Genomic DNA, 19,504 nt, shown 5'->3' on the forward strand with positions numbered 1-19,504 from the left:
CCGCGGCCGCGAAGCTTGCAACTGGTGGCCGAATTCCCACGAATCCCGCGCGTCGGGATCGCCGAGATGCTTCCCTACAGTCCCTTCGCGGTAACTTCGTTGTAAGCTGCGCGAAAGCCTTCATTCGTGACGCTTTAATCTAGACGTGATCGCCGAGGGGCTATTCGTAATTTTCTGGCATTTTCTCGTCTGGCAATCCTCTTTTCGTAATCATTAGAGATTTGAAATTATTTTACACGATGCAAGAAGGTTGATTACACCGAACTATCGTAGCTGAGAAAAGCCGATAATATTTAAATTGCTTTTCGTTTCATATTATGCAGTAAAATATATAATTACAATTTAAATGAATATAAATAATAAACAAATTAAATATATTCTTTGGATAAAAAAAATTACAATTAATTATTTTTATAATATAAACTACTAAGATAAATGATAAGTAAAATAAGACTCTAATTAAAGTAATTTATCAATTCAAAAAACAAACTTTTTAAAAAATACCTTAAATAATAAAAATTTTATTATACTATTAAAAAAAAATAAAACTTACAAGATAAATTTGCTTTTCTTAATTAATAAATGAGACAAGTGTTTATTTCAAACTTTTTTATTTTCAATAGTTTAGGTATATATATTTAATGTACTATTTATACGTATGGTTACGTAAATCCTTAAAGAAATTCCATTTCTCTCTCGATGCCAACAAATTTAAGTTGTTCCGTTGGTCCATATCTAAAAATTGTCATAATTTATACAACCGTGTATTTACGAGAAAGTGATTAATATCAGTAATATACCTATAGTCGAAAAATAATTCTTCGCCAGGTTGAATTGCTCTTTTTGCAAAAATACCAATTCTGTGGTCACCATTTACCATCATTACTTTTGCATAACAATTAGGATTTATTGAATGATTGGCAAATCTTATTTTATTCCCTTTTCTTGTTGCATCAACGACAAAATCTAAAAAATATGTTTTAATTAATCTTCTTACCAATCATTTATTAATGTTTGCGCGTACATTGTACTTACCATTATTGAGATTGAAAAGAAAACTGCACATATATTTATCATACACTTTTCCTCTTCTATCGGCTTCATCTTGACTGATAATTTCACCGCAATACTCTGAGATAAATTCATTCTTCGCAGCTGATTCTTTTAAGAAAATTCCCCAGCCTGCTACATCTGAAGGTGCCATTAAGAGATGCTTATCTGCAAATAATATATCTTGTTATTTTTCATATATCTTTACGAATAAAGTAGATAACATTAAACATTTAGTCTTACGAAGACCACGTTGCACGCTGACATTCTTGCAAGATATTTTAGTGATGTGAAATTGATCAGCACCGCACGTTTGACATAGATCTGGGTCACATTCCCTCACGGCCAAGTAACACGGGCATTGTTTCGTATTGCATTGAGCTTTACATCTACAACCGGGAAATCGATTTTGACATTCGCTGCTACATTGACAAAATTTTTCGCAAAAGTTCTGTGCCTGAATACAGGGACACGAATTATCGCACTGACGATTCGGATGATCGCAAGGTGCAAAGTTATGCACATGGTTAGCACCTGTCAAAAACAAATTAATTAAAAATCAAACAAAACAAAAGATTAAAACTGCTAAAGTTTATAAATGAACGTACCAGAATCTTTCTTAAGTTGTATTTTTCTACAATGCATGGACCATAACCGATGCTTTTTCTTCTTCTTTCGCGGTGGTGTAAAGTCTTTCAAATTTTCTATGGCAGGTATGTCTGAAGCTTCTTTTTGAGCAAATTCATATACTTCCTGGCAAGTTTTTGTCAACATAATTTGAGCTAATGCGCATGGATTACCAGGAAAGGCTTTGTGAAGAGCTCGGAATAAACTTTGTTCCGAACCTGTCCACGAGAATTCGCTTTCTGTTTTAATACGTTTACCAATCCCCAGTAATGTAAAAGGCGTTTGATTTTCAGGTTGAGCTTGATCCTCCATTATTTCTTCAGGCTTCGAGTTTTTGTTAACGTTTTGCTTGAAATCTAATTCAAATAATAAAACATCTTCACATTTTATTTAACATATACGTATAAATTCATAATAATAAAATATTTATCAAACCTTGACAACTGCCTTCTTGTCCATATTTATTGCTGTCGTTGCTATCCTCGCTGCTAGCTTCGTTTCCAGAATCGACGCTTGCTTGTTTTCGTACTTTTCTAGGGCCACCGCGTTTCTCATCGTTTTCATCTTCTTTTATATCTGCTGCTTGTGCTGCCAATTTTTCCTTCATTCCTTCCTGCAAAATTAAGTTACAATATTAATAACTATTCTAAGAATTTTTTTTTTTATGCAGTATAATGTATAGCCTACCAAATGCATGTAACATTCTGTCCCGCATGGCTCGGCAAATGGTTTCAAATCGGGTCCTTTCCGTTTCAGCAAATTCGGACCTGGATGGCAAACTTGAAGACCTACAAGCAATATCATAAACTCACTATGAATGTACTCTCGTCGGTTGATTCGGTAGAGTTGAATGGAGAAAAATTTAGTGAACACAGCGATGAACGATGAATGAAATATGATTGCAGATGAGCCCTTGACGATGCCTCTGTGCTAAACAAAAAAAAGCTTCCGATCGATAATGCATTAGTTTGTATGCAATATTGTTCTTTACCTTGCGGCGAGGTCCCCCTGGCTGCTACGATAAATCAGGAATCACAAATTATTGTAATTAATACACTTTCAATTTAAAACACTTAAAATATTATACAACATTTTAGTAAGTTGTATTTCAGTAAAGTATTTTTTTTTTTATTAATTTTATTTTATTTGTTTATAATTATTTTTAACGTTAAAAAGAGAGCAAACAAATAATAGGTATTATAGATAATATTATTTCATATAATGTAATACTTCACAAAATACAACTTAAATAATTAAGAAGATTGCTTTATTGCAGATTACTCACGATGTAGGAAGCAGTCGTACTTAAAGCATCTTCTGCAGAATAAAGTATGGAAAGAATGCATTGTTTGTTCTCTAGGTACACTCCTTGCATTTATACCGTCTATGTTAGGTGTACATTCCGGCGGTAAAACATTTGGATCAGATCTTTCTGTCAATTCGATATATTTTTCCTTTAATTCCTCAGGTCTTCCTTTATCAGGAAACATGCTTGATATCGCCTGAAAGTTGTAATTACGGAGCAATATTACAAGATTGTATGTAATTTATATTGCATACAAAATTTAATTTCCTTACATTAAATATATGCATTGATGGGAATGGAGTAACTGCTGTCTTTCCACCTTCAGTTTTTTCAATCTTCTCAGTCTTTTCAATGTCTTTTTTCTCATTTTCTTTTTGATTGTCTTTCTCTTTCAGAGGTTCTTTTCCTTTTTTTGTTTGTTCTTTATCCTTATCTTCTTTTTCATAATTTGTCAGAGCATTAACTAAATCAACAAAAATGGAGTCATCCATAAAACCAGATTCTCTGTCACCATGGACCTGCAACAGCAAAACAAGCATTTAATAAAATTCATCACACAATTACTAATGCAAAATTTATCAGTCATTTTGTACCTTTCCATCATAATTTTTTATAAGCTCTTCAATAAAAGTACCATCTTGATCTAAAATCTCATCACCCATATAAGGAATATTATGCAAAACAGTTTCATCTTCAACCATAAAATTCTGCTGAATAGGAGCCCATGTGTACATAGTTGGTATAGGAGTTACTGCATTAATGATTTTTACAGAACAACTTTGCACATCACCATCAGGACTTGTAATTTCAGCTTTCTTCATACAAGAGAGATGAGATGGAACATCTTGCATTGCTAGCCACATCGCTTTGCCGTCTGCCCAACGTTTTTGTTCGGTCACAAGAAGCTCTATTTAATTAACAGTAACAAGCAGTAATTATCATGTTAACATTTCAACTGTATGCTTAATTAATACGCGATTAACAAAAGATGAACAAAGATGGAAGAGAACAAAGAATATACTAAAAATTAACTTGCTTTCGGCAAGCTCTCTGCAAGAGAAATATAAATTAACCCCATTAGAAAAATGCTGTATACCTGTCATAGTTTTGCGATTCTGGTTCCAAGCGATTTTGACTTCATCCGCCCTTTTATAGCGTTTCATTTGTCGCAATCGCATATACTCCGATTTTACCCTCTTTCTCCATTCGGCCGTGACTTTGGCTTTCGACATAGTAACATAAATGGACGATTCTCACACAAATTTAATAACTCTTATCATACACAGAACAACATAAATTACAATTTAACATCCAAAAGGACTGAAACAGCTCACGATACGCTTGTTGCACTATTCAATCAAAAACTGACATTAGCTAACATGGCCGACATTCACAATCTCGTTTCGTTCCCTGTATTTATATTAAAGGGCGATTTACATTTAAGAAGGATCGGCGGCGTTCAACAAAACGTTTATTTTCCAATTCACGGAAATCCTCTTTGCTGGGATAGGAGTATTTTTACAGCTCTGACGGTATAATCCAATCAGCGATGAAAAAAAGTTTCCGACAAATCTTTTTAAAGTTGAACAGAGAGAGAACCTGAATACTCACACACTCTCATACCACATGTTAAATGCAATGGCCGTTTAGAACACGTCGAGCTGACGTGTCGTGGAGTAATCTTCTGAGATTTTATTTGCAGTGAAACATGATTACGTTTAAACGCGACAAGAAGGAGGAGGAGGATGGTAATTGTAATAAATTTAATATTTTTATTACTCTTAAGATGCAAACGAAAATTAATAATCGCTTACAAGTTATCCGGTGGTTATAGACAGTTTTAACACAAGTAAACACTTTTAGATGTCCGCGATAAAAGTGACTATACGTCGTTAGCTTTATAATAAATTTTTTATAAATTTTTTTTAATTATATTATATGCGTTATAAATTTTATTAAAATGGAGCACTGACATAAACTCTAACCTAACATTGATATACATTTTTTTTTGCGTAATTTAGGCGGTGGAAACCCATTCCAAAACTTGGAAAAGACCACTGTTCTTCAGGAAGCGCGCACATTTAATAATACGCCCGTAAATCCAAGAAAATGCGCTCACATTCTTACCAAAATTTTATATCTACTCAATCAGGGTGAACAGTTGGGTACAACGGAAGCGACAGAGGCTTTTTTCGCTATGACTAAACTTTTTCAATCACGCGATGTTATACTGAGACGGTTGGTCTATTTGGGCATCAAGGAGTTGAGTTCTTTAGCTGAAGATGTGATTATAGTCACATCCAGTCTTACAAAAGATATGACAGGAAAGGAAGATTTATATAGGGCTGCTGCCATTCGAGCACTCTGTACTATTACTGATGGCAGTATGCTGGCAGCTATCGAACGTTATATGAAGCAAGCCATAGTCGATCGTTCGCCAGCTGTGTCCAGCGCTGCTCTTGTCTCTTCTTTGCACTTGACAAGTGTGTCAGGTGATGTTGCTAGGAGATGGGCAAATGAAGCACAAGAGGCACTCAATTCCAACAATGTAATGGTTCAGTATCATGCTCTCGGTGTCTTGTATCAAGCGCGTAAGGCGGACAAGCATGCCGTGATTAAGCTAGTTGCTAAATTGATGAAAACAAGCCCAAAAAGCCCTTACGCGGGATGCATGCTGATTAGAATGGCATATAAATTATTAGACGAAGTAGACGAGGGTGAGGAACTGATAGGATTTATCGAGGCTTGTTTACGTCATAAATCCGAAATGGTGGTGTATGAAGCAGCACATGCATTGGTCAATCTTGGACGAAGCGGTGCCAGAGAAATTGGACCCGCAATAAGCGTTCTACAGCTTTTCTGTGGCTCACCGAAACCGGCTCTCCGGTTTGCCGCAGTTAGGACTCTTAACAAAGTTGCGATGTCTCATCCGGCAGCGGTCACAGCTTGCAATTTGGATTTAGAAAATCTGATTACAGACTCGAATAGATCGATTGCTACTTTGGCAATAACCACTCTCTTAAAAACTGGAGCAGAGAGTTCCGTCGATCGTTTAATGAAACAGATCGCAACTTTTGTGTCGGAAATTTCAGACGAATTTAAGGTCGTAGTAGTTCAAGCCATTAGGTAAACTTGATTTTCTTGATTATATAATGTTTAAATTGATTATATAATGTTTAAATATTTTTGTCTCTAATTTTTATTTTTTTATTTTTTTTTTCCAGAGCTTTGTGTCAAAAGTTCCCTCGTAAGCATGCGGTTTTAATGAACTTTCTCTCGGCTATGTTGAGAGACGAGGGTGGGCTCGAATACAAAGCGGCAATTGTCGATACCATCATTGCCGTCATGGAAGGAAATGCGGAAGCTAAGGAAGCCGGTCTCGCGCATCTGTGTGAATTTATCGAAGATTGCGAACACATCCCTCTTGCTGTTCGTATTTTACATTTACTTGGTCAGGAGGGGCCCACGTCGAAACAGCCATCAAGATATATTCGCTTTATCTACAATCGTGTTATTCTCGAAACTACCGTTATACGAGCAGCAGCCGTTACTGCATTGGCACGTTTCGCTGCCGCCTGCCCACCCTTACTTCCCAACGTGTTGGTGTTGCTCTCACGTTGTCAATTAGATTCGGACGATGAGGTCCGCGATCGTGCGACTTACTATTGCACGATTTTACAAGAACAGAATGACCCGACTCTATTGCCTCTGGTGCAACCACCCTTACTGTCCGTGCCGTCACTAGAAAGAGCCTTACGAAATTACATGCAATCGTCCATGGAAGAATCGTTCGATATATCTCAGGTAATACATTTTTATTTTTTAGTAAATTATTTATAAAAACGCGACAACCTATTGTTCATACATTTTTAAAAACCATAAAAAAAAAAAATTGAAATAAAAAATACATTTTTTATATTTATTTTTTTATTCGTATTTACATTGTTAAATTACAGATACCTCCAGCTCAGACGGTGGAGGAACCAGCCCAAGTGGAAGTGCATACTACTGTCAAACAGCCTCGTTTGACCCGAGAAGAAAGCTTTATGGAAAAATTATCGCAAATCCCGCATTTGGCCGTGATTATTCGAGACACATCGCTTCTAAAATCTTCACCAGTGTTTGAATTAACGGAATCCGAAACGGAGTATAATGTCAAATGCGTTAAACACACATTCCCCGAATACCTTATTTTGCAATTTGACTGTGTGAATACGCTTTCCGATCAACTTCTTGAAGATGTGGTAGTAGCCGTTGAGCCTTCCGAAGGGTAAATATGTATACGAGTTTATATAGATTATATTTTTTTATTTTTTATGACACGTTTTAAGTTTTTTCTCTTTTTTTTTCAGCTACTCTATTGCATGTGTAGTGCCATGTCCGCGATTACCTTACAATGAGCCAGGAACCACCTATACAGTATTAAAATATCCGGAAGATGTACATGCAAGCGTTGCTACTATTCCTACGACTCTTAGATTTATGGCAAGAGATTGCGATCCAACGACGGGAATACCAGATGCAGATCAAGGGTACCATGACGAGTATATGGTAAAATATCAATTTTAATGACACTAAAAGTTAATTGACTTATTATATTAAATTAATCTTTTTTTTTACTTTGAATTTCTCAACCACTTATATGAGAGCATGCCTAAATTACTGTTTTCGTTTATCTGTGATTAATTAAATTTTTTTTAATTGTTAATGAATTTTTTAATAACGTTAGGCATTACAATGCTATTTTTTTAGTTGGAAGATTTAGAAGTGACTTTAGCTGATCAAGTACGTGGCGTTAGTAACCGAGGCGTGGACTTTAATACCGCTTGGGATACATTTTCTGCAAAATCATTTGTCAAACTAGAGGAAACATTTGCTTTAGGAGCTTCGGTAACGTCTTTGGAAGGAGCGATTCAAAGTCTTACAGGATTTTTAGGCTTAGAAGCTGTGGAACGAAGTAATAGAGTACAGAGCGGATCGGCTGCTCACAATCTGCTTCTAAGCGGCGTTTTCCGAGGAGGTAAGGATGTATTAGCTCGTGCTAGATTAGCTCTGAGTGGAACGCAAATTACGATGCAACTATCTGTACTTTGTCAAGATCCAGACGTTGCTGATCTAATAGTTTCATCCGTAGGATAAAGAATGTAGTAATGCAATATAAGGATTTTGCAATATATTCGCTAATTGCTGTAAAATATACTTTTATAATATAAGATTATTATTATATAACATACACGGAAATTATTGAAGAATACTGCTTGTATTTATTTCCATCATTACTGTATCATATGACTTTTCCCTTAATATATTACAATAATTATTGAACAAGTTTCTAAGAATAAATACAATAGCAACATTGCGACAGTATAATTTTGAACAAATTTAATACTATCGGTTGTATCGATATTTTGTTATTGACACAACCAAAAAAATAGTTTTTCTGTGTAAAAAATAAATTAATTTTTATTAACATTTATTTCAGCAAATTTAAAAATAATTATTAAAACAAATAGAAAAATTGAAAACAATTATATTAGATTTCTCTTTCACACACACACACATATATATATATATATATATTCGTTCCTATATAATTACAAATTTGTTCGTGCATTTGTACGAGAATTACAAAAGTGTTAAATAGTGGATAAATATATTCAAGTATTTACAGAGTATTTTTATGCACGGTGCGATTACCGTACTTGTCATTATCACTTGATCTGTAAATGTAAAAACTCAATATTGCAAAAAAAAAATAATTTCATATCAAAGATAATAAATTCTATTGAATATCTTATTATCTTTAATGTGAGATCCATCAAGTTAAATGATATTTGTAAATCGTTTTCAATAACAGATTATCTTACAAGTACACCAATCGTAATAAGTAAATGTTTATAAAAATCTAATATTACAATTACATCAGTTCTTTGTACGTTTCTTACAATCAGTTTTATATGATCCACTGTCTTATCGAATGTTAAAATGCTTCTAAAGCTGCATTTTACTTTAAATGCATATGCACATTAAATAAATTAGACTAGCTGTTTGCGCGATTAACAATATTATAAAATTAGGTGCAAATTATAGCTGCTTAAAGATTATTCGCAAGCTGCTCTTAATCAGGTTTTGAAGTTTATATTAAATACTAACCATTAATATATGTAATTCGTCATCTGTTCTCGTCATGGAAAACGTATTTTAATTTTAGACGCGTGTTTGTTATTGGAATATTATATGAATTCGCGCGATTTATAATTCTGGAAAAAATCATTCAGCTTAATATGCTTAATCGACATTAACGTATTGACCTGTGACTGTAGCGGTTTGATGATATCTTCTCCTTCCCGAAAAATCTTCGTTTTCTTCATTTAATTGTGCGGAACACGTTTCAACGCCCGGATGCACTGGAGTCACTACTATCTGTTCATAATCATAAACTTTTCTCCTGTAACGACAAAATTTTAATTTCAGATAATTAATTCGTTAACAAAAATCAGTTTAAAAAAACTGTAAAAATAATTAAATTTACCCCATAATTCGAAGAAACGCAATCCGGAACCATTTAAAGAATTGAAATTCTGCAGAAATTCCAGGTTTTACTGCGGGGTTAGCATGGCCGACGTAACTCCAAACGAGAAACACGACTACAATATTAGCGATTGCATATCCCCAATGTACGAGAAACATTATAAGTAATTTTATAAGACACTGCAAGATAAATGTGCATGTTATTAATTTTCAACTGCAATATTTCAGGAGTAAGTTTTTTATCATTAAAAAATTATATATTTTATTTATAGAAAATATGGTTCTTGCAATAAATACTTACGCCCAATAATGAAAACCATCTATTGCACAAAGGGCTGTACCAATTTCCTAATTTATTATGTATATGAACTTTTCGTTCCGGTGTACTGGAAACACTAGCATTATCTTCGATACTCGGCGACGAATCTACGTATACGTTATTGTCCGAAATAGAGTTATTTCTCTGTAAACATCAATAAATATTACTGAATAATTTTTAAAACGGACAATAATGCACATTTCGACGAATATGATTTCTCACCACAAGATTTTTATGTCTTATTCTTTCTGGGAACAAACTGTCTAAATCATTATCCACTTCAAGTATTGAATTATTTCTACTTGCAGAACCGTAATTACGTTCGAATGTTGGCGACTGCGTACGGAATCGTTGTTCACGTGTATGCCGAAGATCAAATGTTTGCGCAAGAGCAAAGTATGCATAATCTAAGCAAGCATATGTTAACAAAAACGGCATTGTCACAATTGGTGCGAGTGTGTTAATTTGTCCAGTAATAATAAAAGTCAGCGTTACTACAGCAACAACCAACATAGCATATATAGGTACTTTATTTGGTCCTCTCTGAAAATAAAGTAATTATACACTGGGAATTCGTATAAATATAAAAAAATATTTGACGAGAATAATTACCCCTCTTTGCAAGCAACTCATTCCTGGTATAACATTTTGACTAGCGATAGATTGAAGAACACGTGGTGTGCCATACATAGCACCTAAACAGCTGCTGAACGACGATACATACAATCCAGCAAGTAACAAAACTGAAATTGCCGATACTGTCGATACTATCGTAAAGTTGGTAAGCAAAGCATTTCTGACGCAAGTTGCCGCAAGAGTCAGTGAAAAACATAGATACAAAAATGTTCTGCAAGTAAATGTTTTAATATAATATAAAAAAATTTTTTTTAGTAGGTTGTATATTAAAAATAATTTATTTTACCCAGTTCCTAATGCCGCTAAAGTACCATTAGGAATATCGCTAGATGGATGCTTCAAATCTCCGCTCATATTAATTCCAGCTAAGACACCTGTGACCGTTGGAAAAAATACACCGAATACTGTAAACCAATTATATCCATCCTGATAATCAGGGAAAGTATTGTTTTTCAGATTTCCCGACAGCCAGCCTTCAAAACCAGAATCTGCAAATATTAATAATAACTTCGATTTATTTAACTTAAGATAAAAACATTCTGCTAAATTCTTTTAAAGTATTCATATTTTGCAATATAATTTATATCATCTCACCAATGTTAGTATGAGTGAAACTTCCGACCATAAAGTCAACTCCAGCAAGGAGTAAGATTAGAAGGAGAATAAATTGTAATTTTACAACCCATTTAACACCAGCCACGTTAATTACAGACAAAAGTACAACAGCTGCACACGCAAAGCCACGTTGTGCCCATGCCGAATCCATACCTACAAGACCAGCCATTGATTCCCCAAAACCTAAAACGTTTAGAGCACAACCCACCGCCTGAAATAAAATTGACCGGTTCTTGGAAATGCTGATAAAAAAAAAATAAAAGCGTAAGTTTACTAGTCTCTACCTGTCCAAAACAGTAAAGTAATCCGATAGAGCCACCAAATCTGGAACCTAGCACATGTGACAACAAAAAATAAACTCCTCCACTTTCAACTCTACTTCGTTCACATATGCCAACAGCTGATAGTACTGTCACCAGTGCAATACATACTGAAATCATTCAATTTATAATCTCTTTTAGCATCTGTTTTTTTTTATAACATTAACTTATTAAAAAAATTTTTTTTCAGAAAATTATTCTTATCTTTATAAATATAATATAAAATTTTTATAATAAATGTATCAGTTGTATATTTTATGATATTACCTGTACAAAAAATGATCAGTACAGCATTTAAAACACCTGCCTGACTGACTATCCAACCAGACCTCAGAAATACAATTACACCAAATATATTAATAAGGCAAGATGTAAAAACTCCATCCCAAGTACCAAACAACACAGGTTGGGAAATAAAGAAATTTGACTTCCACCAAGGATCTGAACTCTATGGGAAATATACAAAACGATCATAATATATAATACTGTGTAAGGAATTAATACTGATCTATATCAAATTAATTATACTTCTTACATATTCCTGAGCAAACAATTCATTTACTCCAGCTTGATACATTTCTGATCCGAGAGCATTATCGTCCTCGCTATTCTTTTCTATGTTTTTCTGTGCCCGTTCCGGATCGTGCAAACCATATCTAGCCCAATCGACGTCTCTGTGCCCCTGAACGTCTCCATTTGGAAGTTTATTCTCTTCGTTTGATCCCATGTCTTTTCTGTGCAACAGTACACGTGAGCTAGCGAACAATATTAATTCCCGCTTGTTAATATCGATTTTATTCGAGCGGCCGTTATAAACTTTCTCCGTATTCACAGAGTGATGTCATATTTATCATTGGCAGACTGAAACTTTCTACATTTTCTTCTTAGAACGACAATGCGTACAGGTTAAAATATGAACTCCAAGTAACGGGATATGTGTAACGCTGTACGATTAGCAGCGGCAAATGTTTCATGCGTGGAAATTATCTTTTCACTTTTTCCTTATCAATTCGTTGAATCTGCATTTTTTTAATATATATCTATCTTTCGCCGATGATGTACGACTTCGTAAACTGAGACATTTTGATCGCTAATGGGAGATTCACAGTTCGCACTGCGACCAATGTCCAGTCTATTTTGTAAGAAGTTCTAACAGAATAAACTCCCTTATTGGATATCAGAGTGCATCATGTAGCTCGTGTTTAGATGATAAGCACGGTTTGTGATATACGGAGGAAGAGAGAGAAGTTCTAATATATTTATTTATTGAATTTTACTTGTGTTAAAATTCTGGTTTTATCTATTCGCAGTCGGATTTAAAAACTTATGCGCGTTATGTAAATGCGTAACTGCAAAATATATAATGCAATAATGCATATACGATGCCGGAGCCGTTCGATGAACTAGTAAACGATTATCTGTCTGATTATAATCGGAGGCTCCGATTCGGAGCTATAGCTACATGGAACTTTAACGGAGTCGGGCATATCGGGTGCCTTGTCAACCAGAATTCGCGAGTTGTATGCGCGACGAATAATTACCGTATTGCTTATTAAGAAAATGGTAAGTCATAGAATTTTCAAAGGCATGTCTCGCAATTTTGCTTGCAAGAACAAGTAGCTTTCTTTTTGGATTTGATCCACGCAATGCTGCGAATCTCGCGATTCAGTCTGGCGCTGTAAAGGTTATCTGTCGTAAATACGTTTGAGGATTATTTTATCGGAGCTTTCTGTAATGTATGATTAAATGCTTAATTTTTTTGGTTTATTTTTTTTTTATTTTGTTTCTGTGCGAATAAGTTTCTGTGCAAAACTTATATAGTTCGCGAAAAAAAATTCTTACGTTGTATTATTATATTCTAGTATCGTACAGTGTTTATTATAATGTAATTTAATGTCTGGTCGAAATAATTATTTTTTAATACGTCGTTAAATTTTATGATTTTAAGAACAAATATCGTACAGTTACAAAAACAAGGATATACCTGTACAGTGTGGCATTATGTTTAAAGAGTTTTGTTATTTGCTTTGCTATTTTTACAAATAAATTAAATAATTCTTTTTTTTTTTTTACAATATGTTCACTGCATCTGTAATGCATGCTTGTATTGGTTGGCTTACCTAGCATGGTACTACCTGGTGCTCCTGGTAGGTATCTTTATTTTTCTCACAGCCAATGACACCTGCTATAACTGGAATGGAGGAACAAGAGAAGCTGCTGGAGGATGCAATTGGTGTGGTGAAAGTGCAAGCTTTTCAGATGAAACACTGTTTAGACAAGTCTAAGCTAATGGATGCATTGAAACATGCATCTACTATGTTGGGAGAATTGAGGACCTCTCTTCTGAGTCCAAAGAGCTATTATGAATTATGTATCCTTAAATTATAACATTTAATACATAAATATCTAGCATTAATAATTGTAAATATTCCTTATAACGATTACTATTAGATATGGCTATCACTGATGAATTACGGCATTTGGAACTTTATTTGTTGGATGAATTTCAAAAAGGGAGAAAAGTTACAGATCTTTATGAATTGGTACAATACGTTGGTAATATTGTGCCTAGACTGTACGTATCTGCCGTGTAATTTTACGCTGTTATTTTTAACATTAAAATATGAAAAATTTCTAATTAATATTTTAGCTACTTGCTTATCACTGTTGGTCTGGTTTACATAAAAACAACGCCTGGTTTGAAAAGAGATCTTCTGAGAGATCTTGTGGAGATGTGCAGAGGTGTGCAGCATCCATTGCGAGGTCTATTCTTAAGGAATTATTTATTACAATGTACGAGAAATATCCTACCAGATGTTTCGGAAGGTGACGATGAAGACGGAACTGTATGTATTTTATAAATCGTGAATTTTTTTTTATGCGCACATAATTCCGATAGTTTTATTTTCAGGTCCGTGATAGCATAGATTTCGTCTTAATGAATTTTGCAGAAATGAATAAATTATGGGTACGTATGCAACATCAAGGCCACAGTAGAGATAAAGAAAGAAGAGAAAGAGAAAGAGAAGAGCTTCGAATTCTAGTTGGAACGAATCTTGTACGACTTAGTCAATTGGAATCTGTAACATTGGATAAATATAAAAAGGTACATTTTAATTATTTTATTTTTAATTATAATCCTTTTATTTTAAAATAAACTTTTGTATCCGTCTTCTTTCAGCTTGTATTGCCGGGAATATTGGAACAAGTGGTTAGTTGTAGAGATGCAATAGCACAGGAATATCTTATGGAGTGTATAATACAAGTAAATTTTTATATATTATAAATGTTTTATTTTTAATATAATAATATTAATAATAATAATTAATGTCTTTTTTTTTATATTTAGGTCTTTCCCGATGAATTTCATTTACAAACGTTAAACGCATTTTTAAAATCCTGCGCAGAATTACAAAATGGAGTAAATGTTAAAAATATTATTATATCGCTTATTGATCGACTTGCAGCTTTTAGTCAACGATCTGACGGTGTTGGAGGACCGGGAAGTCCTAACCAAGTGCCAGGAATTCCACAAGACGTTAAACTTTTCGATGTGTTTAGCGATCAAATTGCAACTATCATACAGGTATTAATTAATTTAAGAAAAAAAATTTTATTATTATATTAGAATGACTGTTCAATGATTATAAAATACTGTATAACATTTGATTTATTATATCATGATTTAAAAAACTAAAAAAAATTCCTTACTAATTAGTTTAAGTCTGAGAATAGTCACAAAATATACATTACTTTTAAATTTAAGTATATTCAATTTACATTATATATTCGTATAAAATTTTTTTTTTGTAGACGAGACAAGATATGCCTCCGGAAGATATTGTGTCTCTTCAAGTGGCTCTCATAAATTTGGCGCATAAATGTTATCCTGATCGTGTAGATTACGTTGACAAAGTTTTATTCACAACAGTTCAAATATTCCAAAAACAAAATGTAGATAAGTGAGTATAATATATCGGACACGTTAAATAATTTAATTTATACTTTATATGTTATATGACAATTATTTATTTCTTTTTAGATTAGAGTATAATAGTGCCGTTTCAAGAGAACTAGTTAGATTAATGAAAATTTCTGTAGATAATTATAAGAATATATTAACTGTGCTTAAACTTGAGCACTATGCACCCCTTTTGGATTATTTCGATTACGAAGGGAGAAAGTCACTGGCTATATATATAATAACTAATATTTTGGAGAACGAAACATTAATCCCGACACAAGAACAAGTAGATTCAGTGCTCTTTATGGTATCTTCTTTGGTCCAAGATCAACCAGATCAACCAAATATAGAAGAAGATCCTGAAGATTTTGCCGAAGAACAAGGATTACTCGGAAGATTAATACATCACTTTAAAGCCGAAACGCCAGATCAACAATATATGATACTAAGCGCTGCAAGAAAACATTTTAGTGCTGGTGGTAATAAAAGAATAAAATATACTTTACCTCCCATAGTTTTCCAAAGTTACCAGTTGGCTTTTACGTACAAAGCATTAAAAGATCAGGTTTGTAATTTTTTAATCTTTATAAAATAAAATTATCGGAATAATTATAAAAACATTTTTTTTAGGATGATATGTGGCAAAAGAAATGTCAAAAAATTTTTCAATTCTGTCACACAACTATCACAGCGCTCATGAAAGCTGAATTAGCTGAATTACCCTTGCGACTGTTTCTGCAAGGCGCGATAGCAATTGGGGAAATCCGTTTCGATAATTTTGAAATGGTTGCTTATGAATTTATGAGCCAAGCGTTCTCGATATATGAAGATGAAATAAGTGACTCGAAAGCACAGCTCGCGGCAATAACTTTGATTATTGCCACATTCGAACAAATGAGTTGCTTCGGCGAGGAAAATGCGGAACCTGTGCGTAATCAATGCGCTTTATACGCCAGCAAATTATTGAGAAAACCTGATCAATGTAGAGGAGTCGCTACTTGTTCACATATATTTTGGTCTGGCAAATCTTTGGCTACGGGTGGAAAAGAGGTATATATAAATCTATTTAAAATAAACATAAAAATAAAATATTGTTACGCACGAACTTCGTTATGTACTCGTACTACGTCTGTTCCGGAGTTCACGGCGCTCCGCGAATATCGATTATATGAGATGTGTAATGCAATTTTCAGATGCAAGAAGGCAGTAAAGTATTAGACTGCTTGAAAAAAGGTATTAGGATCGCGAGCCAATGCATGGATACATCTGTGCAAGTCCAATTATATGTGGAGCTGCTAAATCATTATATTTACTTCTACGAAAAAGGAAACACTGCTGTAAGAATAATATAAAATAATATATTAATTTCTTTGTGTTGCCATCTTTAAATAATTTTTTTTTTTTAGGTAACGGTGCAAATATTGAATCAAGTTATTGCGAAAATTAGGGAAGAACTTCCTAATCTAGAAGCGAGTGAAGAAACCGATCAAATACAGAAACATTTAGCAAATACGTTAGAACACTTAAGAAACAGGATGGAATCGCCAGATACCGAAGGACTTTCTTATCAAGGCCTTGTTCTTTAATAATGCGGAATCGATATTGTAATTTTGTAAATAAAATATTTGCATAATACAATATTATAGATTAGTTACACCAACAACAGTCAATATTGATTTTGGTTGGCTTAATTTTTATTCTACTGCAATTAAAATAATTACAATTATAATAAAAATAACAAATTAATGATTAACTCATAAATAATTTATTACGATTGTTGTTGCAATTTGCAGGTCAATAATTATGAGATTCTTCAAAATTTAAATTAAGAGTTTTTGGATAAGAGTGGTAATGAAAAACAATACCTAAGTTTTACAGACTGCAACTGGAAACTTTTATTTAAATTTTGAAGAAACTAATGGCCGCAAAAGCCTCAAGACTAGAGTACGAGATTATTTCTTAACCGAATAAATATTCGAATTATATTGAACTGTATATGAAATTATTTCTTAATTATATATGAAGCATATGCATTGCAGTTAATAGACTTGTATGTACATATATACTTGTTTTAATAAAGATTTACACCTGCATACAGATTAAAATTTGACAGGAACAAGCCGCTTCTCTATAGCCATTTTTTACACCCCAAGGAACGTGTTAAAAATGCTTTAACAAAATACACGCACAAGCGTGTTAAGTCAACGCACATGGATTTGCAGTGTAATGTTATTATAAAAAGAGTACATTAATTGTCTTATATTTTTTTATTTTTATACATTTATTATTTATTTATTAAAAAAATGTTCGGATATTATATAAGGCAATATGAAGAACAAATATAAAAGTGCTATCATTATTTCGGAAATAATTATGTTGTTTCGTGTTGAAATTATACATGTGATTATTCGGTAGTATAAAATATACAAATTTTCATCAATTAATGTCGTAAAAATGTATTTTTCTACTTGCATGGTTTTGATTGAGAATATCAAACTATCAGTTGTATAATGCATCAATTTCATATTTTTAGGTGACCCTGGATATTAGCTCAATATGACGGAGTTAAACACATGTAACAATATGTATATGGCATGATATGATATCTGATTATTTGATCTCACTAAAATTACGTCTACGAAAATTTTTATAATGAAAAATTATTAATTTTTTTGTAGCATAAAGATAATTTCAATTTTATTATAATTTTAAACTTGATCTTTAGAATGACAATAAAATTCTTTGATTTTGTCATTTTAATTGGCATGCTTGTTAATAAATTATTAGTATTCCTGTAAGAAAATATTACGGCTTGGATATGGTATTCCAGGCATATGAAATATACATATTTATGTAATAGCATGTACTTATAATCGTACATATCCTCCAACATAAGTCAAATGTAGTATAGCTCCTTTTTTTAATTTAAAAGAATATTTTATTAATAAATACCTTATAACTTTGTTACTATGGCAGATTGCATGTTTTATCTCTTTTTGCTATTATCGTACAGACGTTTAAAAAACAGATTTTTGTATCACATAGTGATAGATATTACGTATCCTAAGAAAAATTACTTGTATCAATGTTCCCACAAGCCTATTAATAATATGATGTGTATCATGCATAACATTTGATATATTCTCTCTCCGTTTCTTTCGTTCTACAATCTTTCAATAAAAATTCACGTAAGTATTTATTTTCATTATTGTCGCACTATTAAATTATTTGTTTAGAATAATTAATACAATTTAAGTGAATAGCTTTACGCATTGCAAAAATGTAGACAAAAATGTTGCTTATAATACAAAAAAAAATACTGTTATTTGTCAAAAATATATATGACAAATAATATTTTTCAATATAAAAAAAGACTTTAATCTTTGACATTAATTACATTAATCACTAAATTGTATTAACCTAAATCATCAGTATATAGAATAATTAATACTTAGAAAATAAAGCAAAGCTTTTAATCTTATATTTTATTGTTTATATGGCGTTACTGAATTTAGAAATACCCTGTCTAAGTAGCAAATTTTATTTTTACGAAGTTCTTTTCAAAGAATATTAATTATACTCGAAGATTTAACAATCCTACTTGTTATTGGAATTTATTTGCTTCAGTAAGCTCTTCAAAGTAATATGAAAAATAATTATATACAGAGCTGCAATTTAACGCTGTTAAATCAAAAAAAGAAAAATTCAGAAAAACATAAAGCTATGCCAGTATACTGTAACATATCTTAAAAAGTTACGTATTATTTAAAAATCTATAACATAATGTATGTTTCACGTTTTTGCATTATATGATTTCTGGATGTACGTATACTTGTAAATCGATTAAGTATATCGACGAGTACATATGTAAGAAAAATTCGTAAGCATCACATTCTCTTATTTCACTCCGCGATAAGATCAATAATATTTAGCACTGATCTTAAAACATATTATTTATACATATATAAATGGCAATAGACATAACAAGGCAATCAACGAGAATACATTAGTTATCGAACTAATGTATTAATTAATATAAACTAATCAAAAACAACTATCGCGTCGTAACAAGTCATAGAGCTTACAAAGCATTATACTTAATAAACATCTTGTATATTCATAAACTATATCTATCA

General features: G+C 32.6%; 4 protein-coding genes across 10 annotated transcripts; 2 read left to right on the forward strand and 2 right to left on the reverse strand.

Moving 5' to 3' along the window:
• Positions 1 to 594: 594 nt before the first annotated feature.
• Positions 595 to 4,427, reverse strand: E(z) (histone-lysine N-methyltransferase E(z)). 4 transcript variants are annotated; one of them, XM_070668685.1, is made up of 12 exons: positions 4,080 to 4,427; positions 3,577 to 3,890; positions 3,256 to 3,501; positions 2,963 to 3,179; positions 2,669 to 2,689; positions 2,365 to 2,465; positions 2,113 to 2,290; positions 1,659 to 2,054; positions 1,294 to 1,584; positions 1,036 to 1,218; positions 801 to 966; positions 595 to 735 (listed from the first exon to the last, which is right to left on the reverse strand). In XM_070668685.1, the coding sequence occupies exons 1-12, from the start codon at positions 4,213 to 4,215 to the stop codon at positions 675 to 677; spliced, it is 2,310 nt and encodes a 769-aa protein (XP_070524786.1). In that variant the 5' UTR covers positions 4,216 to 4,427; the 3' UTR covers positions 595 to 674. The 4 variants fall into 4 exon arrangements, with proteins under 4 accessions (XP_070524786.1, XP_070524785.1, XP_070524787.1 ...); XM_070668684.1 differs by having other exon boundaries at positions 2,669 to 2,692; positions 4,080 to 4,422; XM_070668686.1 differs by having other exon boundaries at positions 1,659 to 2,033; positions 2,669 to 2,692; positions 4,080 to 4,411.
• Positions 4,428 to 4,573: 146 nt separating this feature from the next.
• Positions 4,574 to 8,235, forward strand: Gammacop (coat protein (coatomer) gamma). Its single transcript, XM_070668675.1, has 6 exons — positions 4,574 to 4,731; positions 5,005 to 6,109; positions 6,208 to 6,787; positions 6,940 to 7,253; positions 7,336 to 7,534; positions 7,736 to 8,235. Exons 1-6 carry the CDS (start codon positions 4,692 to 4,694, stop codon positions 8,120 to 8,122), a joined length of 2,625 nt encoding a protein of 874 aa, XP_070524776.1. The 5' UTR covers positions 4,574 to 4,691; the 3' UTR covers positions 8,123 to 8,235.
• On the reverse strand, positions 8,225 to 12,509 carry LOC139109554 (solute carrier family 12 member 8). The gene is made up of 10 exons (XM_070668689.1): positions 11,940 to 12,509; positions 11,672 to 11,852; positions 11,369 to 11,514; positions 11,064 to 11,295; positions 10,756 to 10,957; positions 10,446 to 10,680; positions 10,056 to 10,376; positions 9,816 to 9,977; positions 9,516 to 9,694; positions 8,225 to 9,431 (listed from the first exon to the last, which is right to left on the reverse strand). Exons 1-10 carry the CDS (start codon positions 12,129 to 12,131, stop codon positions 9,272 to 9,274), a joined length of 2,010 nt encoding a protein of 669 aa, XP_070524790.1. The 5' UTR covers positions 12,132 to 12,509; the 3' UTR covers positions 8,225 to 9,271.
• A 98-nt stretch (positions 12,510 to 12,607) lies between these two features.
• On the forward strand, positions 12,608 to 17,473 carry LOC139109549 (vacuolar protein sorting-associated protein 35). 4 transcript variants are annotated; one of them, XM_070668676.1, is made up of 12 exons: positions 12,608 to 12,967; positions 13,556 to 13,775; positions 13,856 to 13,979; positions 14,055 to 14,250; positions 14,304 to 14,510; positions 14,586 to 14,669; positions 14,754 to 14,990; positions 15,218 to 15,366; positions 15,447 to 15,933; positions 15,999 to 16,418; positions 16,562 to 16,705; positions 16,775 to 17,473. In XM_070668676.1, the coding sequence occupies exons 1-12, from the start codon at positions 12,965 to 12,967 to the stop codon at positions 16,952 to 16,954; spliced, it is 2,451 nt and encodes an 816-aa protein (XP_070524777.1). In that variant the 5' UTR covers positions 12,608 to 12,964; the 3' UTR covers positions 16,955 to 17,473. The 4 variants fall into 4 exon arrangements, with proteins under 4 accessions (XP_070524777.1, XP_070524781.1, XP_070524780.1 ...); XM_070668680.1 differs by having other exon boundaries at positions 12,609 to 12,967; positions 13,529 to 13,775; XM_070668679.1 differs by having other exon boundaries at positions 12,609 to 12,967; positions 13,577 to 13,775.
• The last annotated feature ends 2,031 nt before the right edge of the window (positions 17,474 to 19,504 follow it).

This window comes from Cardiocondyla obscurior, linkage group LG18 (genome assembly GCF_019399895.1).
Source record: "Cardiocondyla obscurior isolate alpha-2009 linkage group LG18, Cobs3.1, whole genome shotgun sequence".
Classification (NCBI taxonomy): Eukaryota; Metazoa; Arthropoda; class Insecta; order Hymenoptera; family Formicidae; genus Cardiocondyla; species Cardiocondyla obscurior.

Coding starts and splice junctions, on each gene's coding strand:
- Gammacop (XM_070668675.1), top strand. CDS start 4,692: ATGATTACGTTTAAACGCGACAAGAAGGAGGAGGAGGATG. Junction 6,110..6,207: donor GTAGTAGTTCAAGCCATTAG/GTAAACTTGATT, acceptor TTTTTTTTCCAG/AGCTTTGTGTCAAAAGTTCC. Junction 7,535..7,735: donor GGTACCATGACGAGTATATG/GTAAAATATCAA, acceptor CTATTTTTTTAG/TTGGAAGATTTAGAAGTGAC.
- LOC139109554 (XM_070668689.1), bottom strand. CDS start 12,131: ATGGGATCAAACGAAGAGAATAAACTTCCAAATGGAGACGTTCAGGGG. Junction 11,853..11,939: donor AATTGTTTGCTCAGGAATAT/GTAAGAAGTATA, acceptor TATTTCCCATAG/AGTTCAGATCCTTGGTGGAA. Junction 10,377..10,445: donor TGAGTTGCTTGCAAAGAGGG/GTAATTATTCTC, acceptor CTTTATTTTCAG/AGAGGACCAAATAAAGTACC.
- LOC139109549 (XM_070668676.1), top strand. Junction 14,991..15,217: donor AAATTGCAACTATCATACAG/GTATTAATTAAT, acceptor TTTTTTTTGTAG/ACGAGACAAGATATGCCTCC. Junction 16,706..16,774: donor ACGAAAAAGGAAACACTGCT/GTAAGAATAATA, acceptor TTTTTTTTTTAG/GTAACGGTGCAAATATTGAA.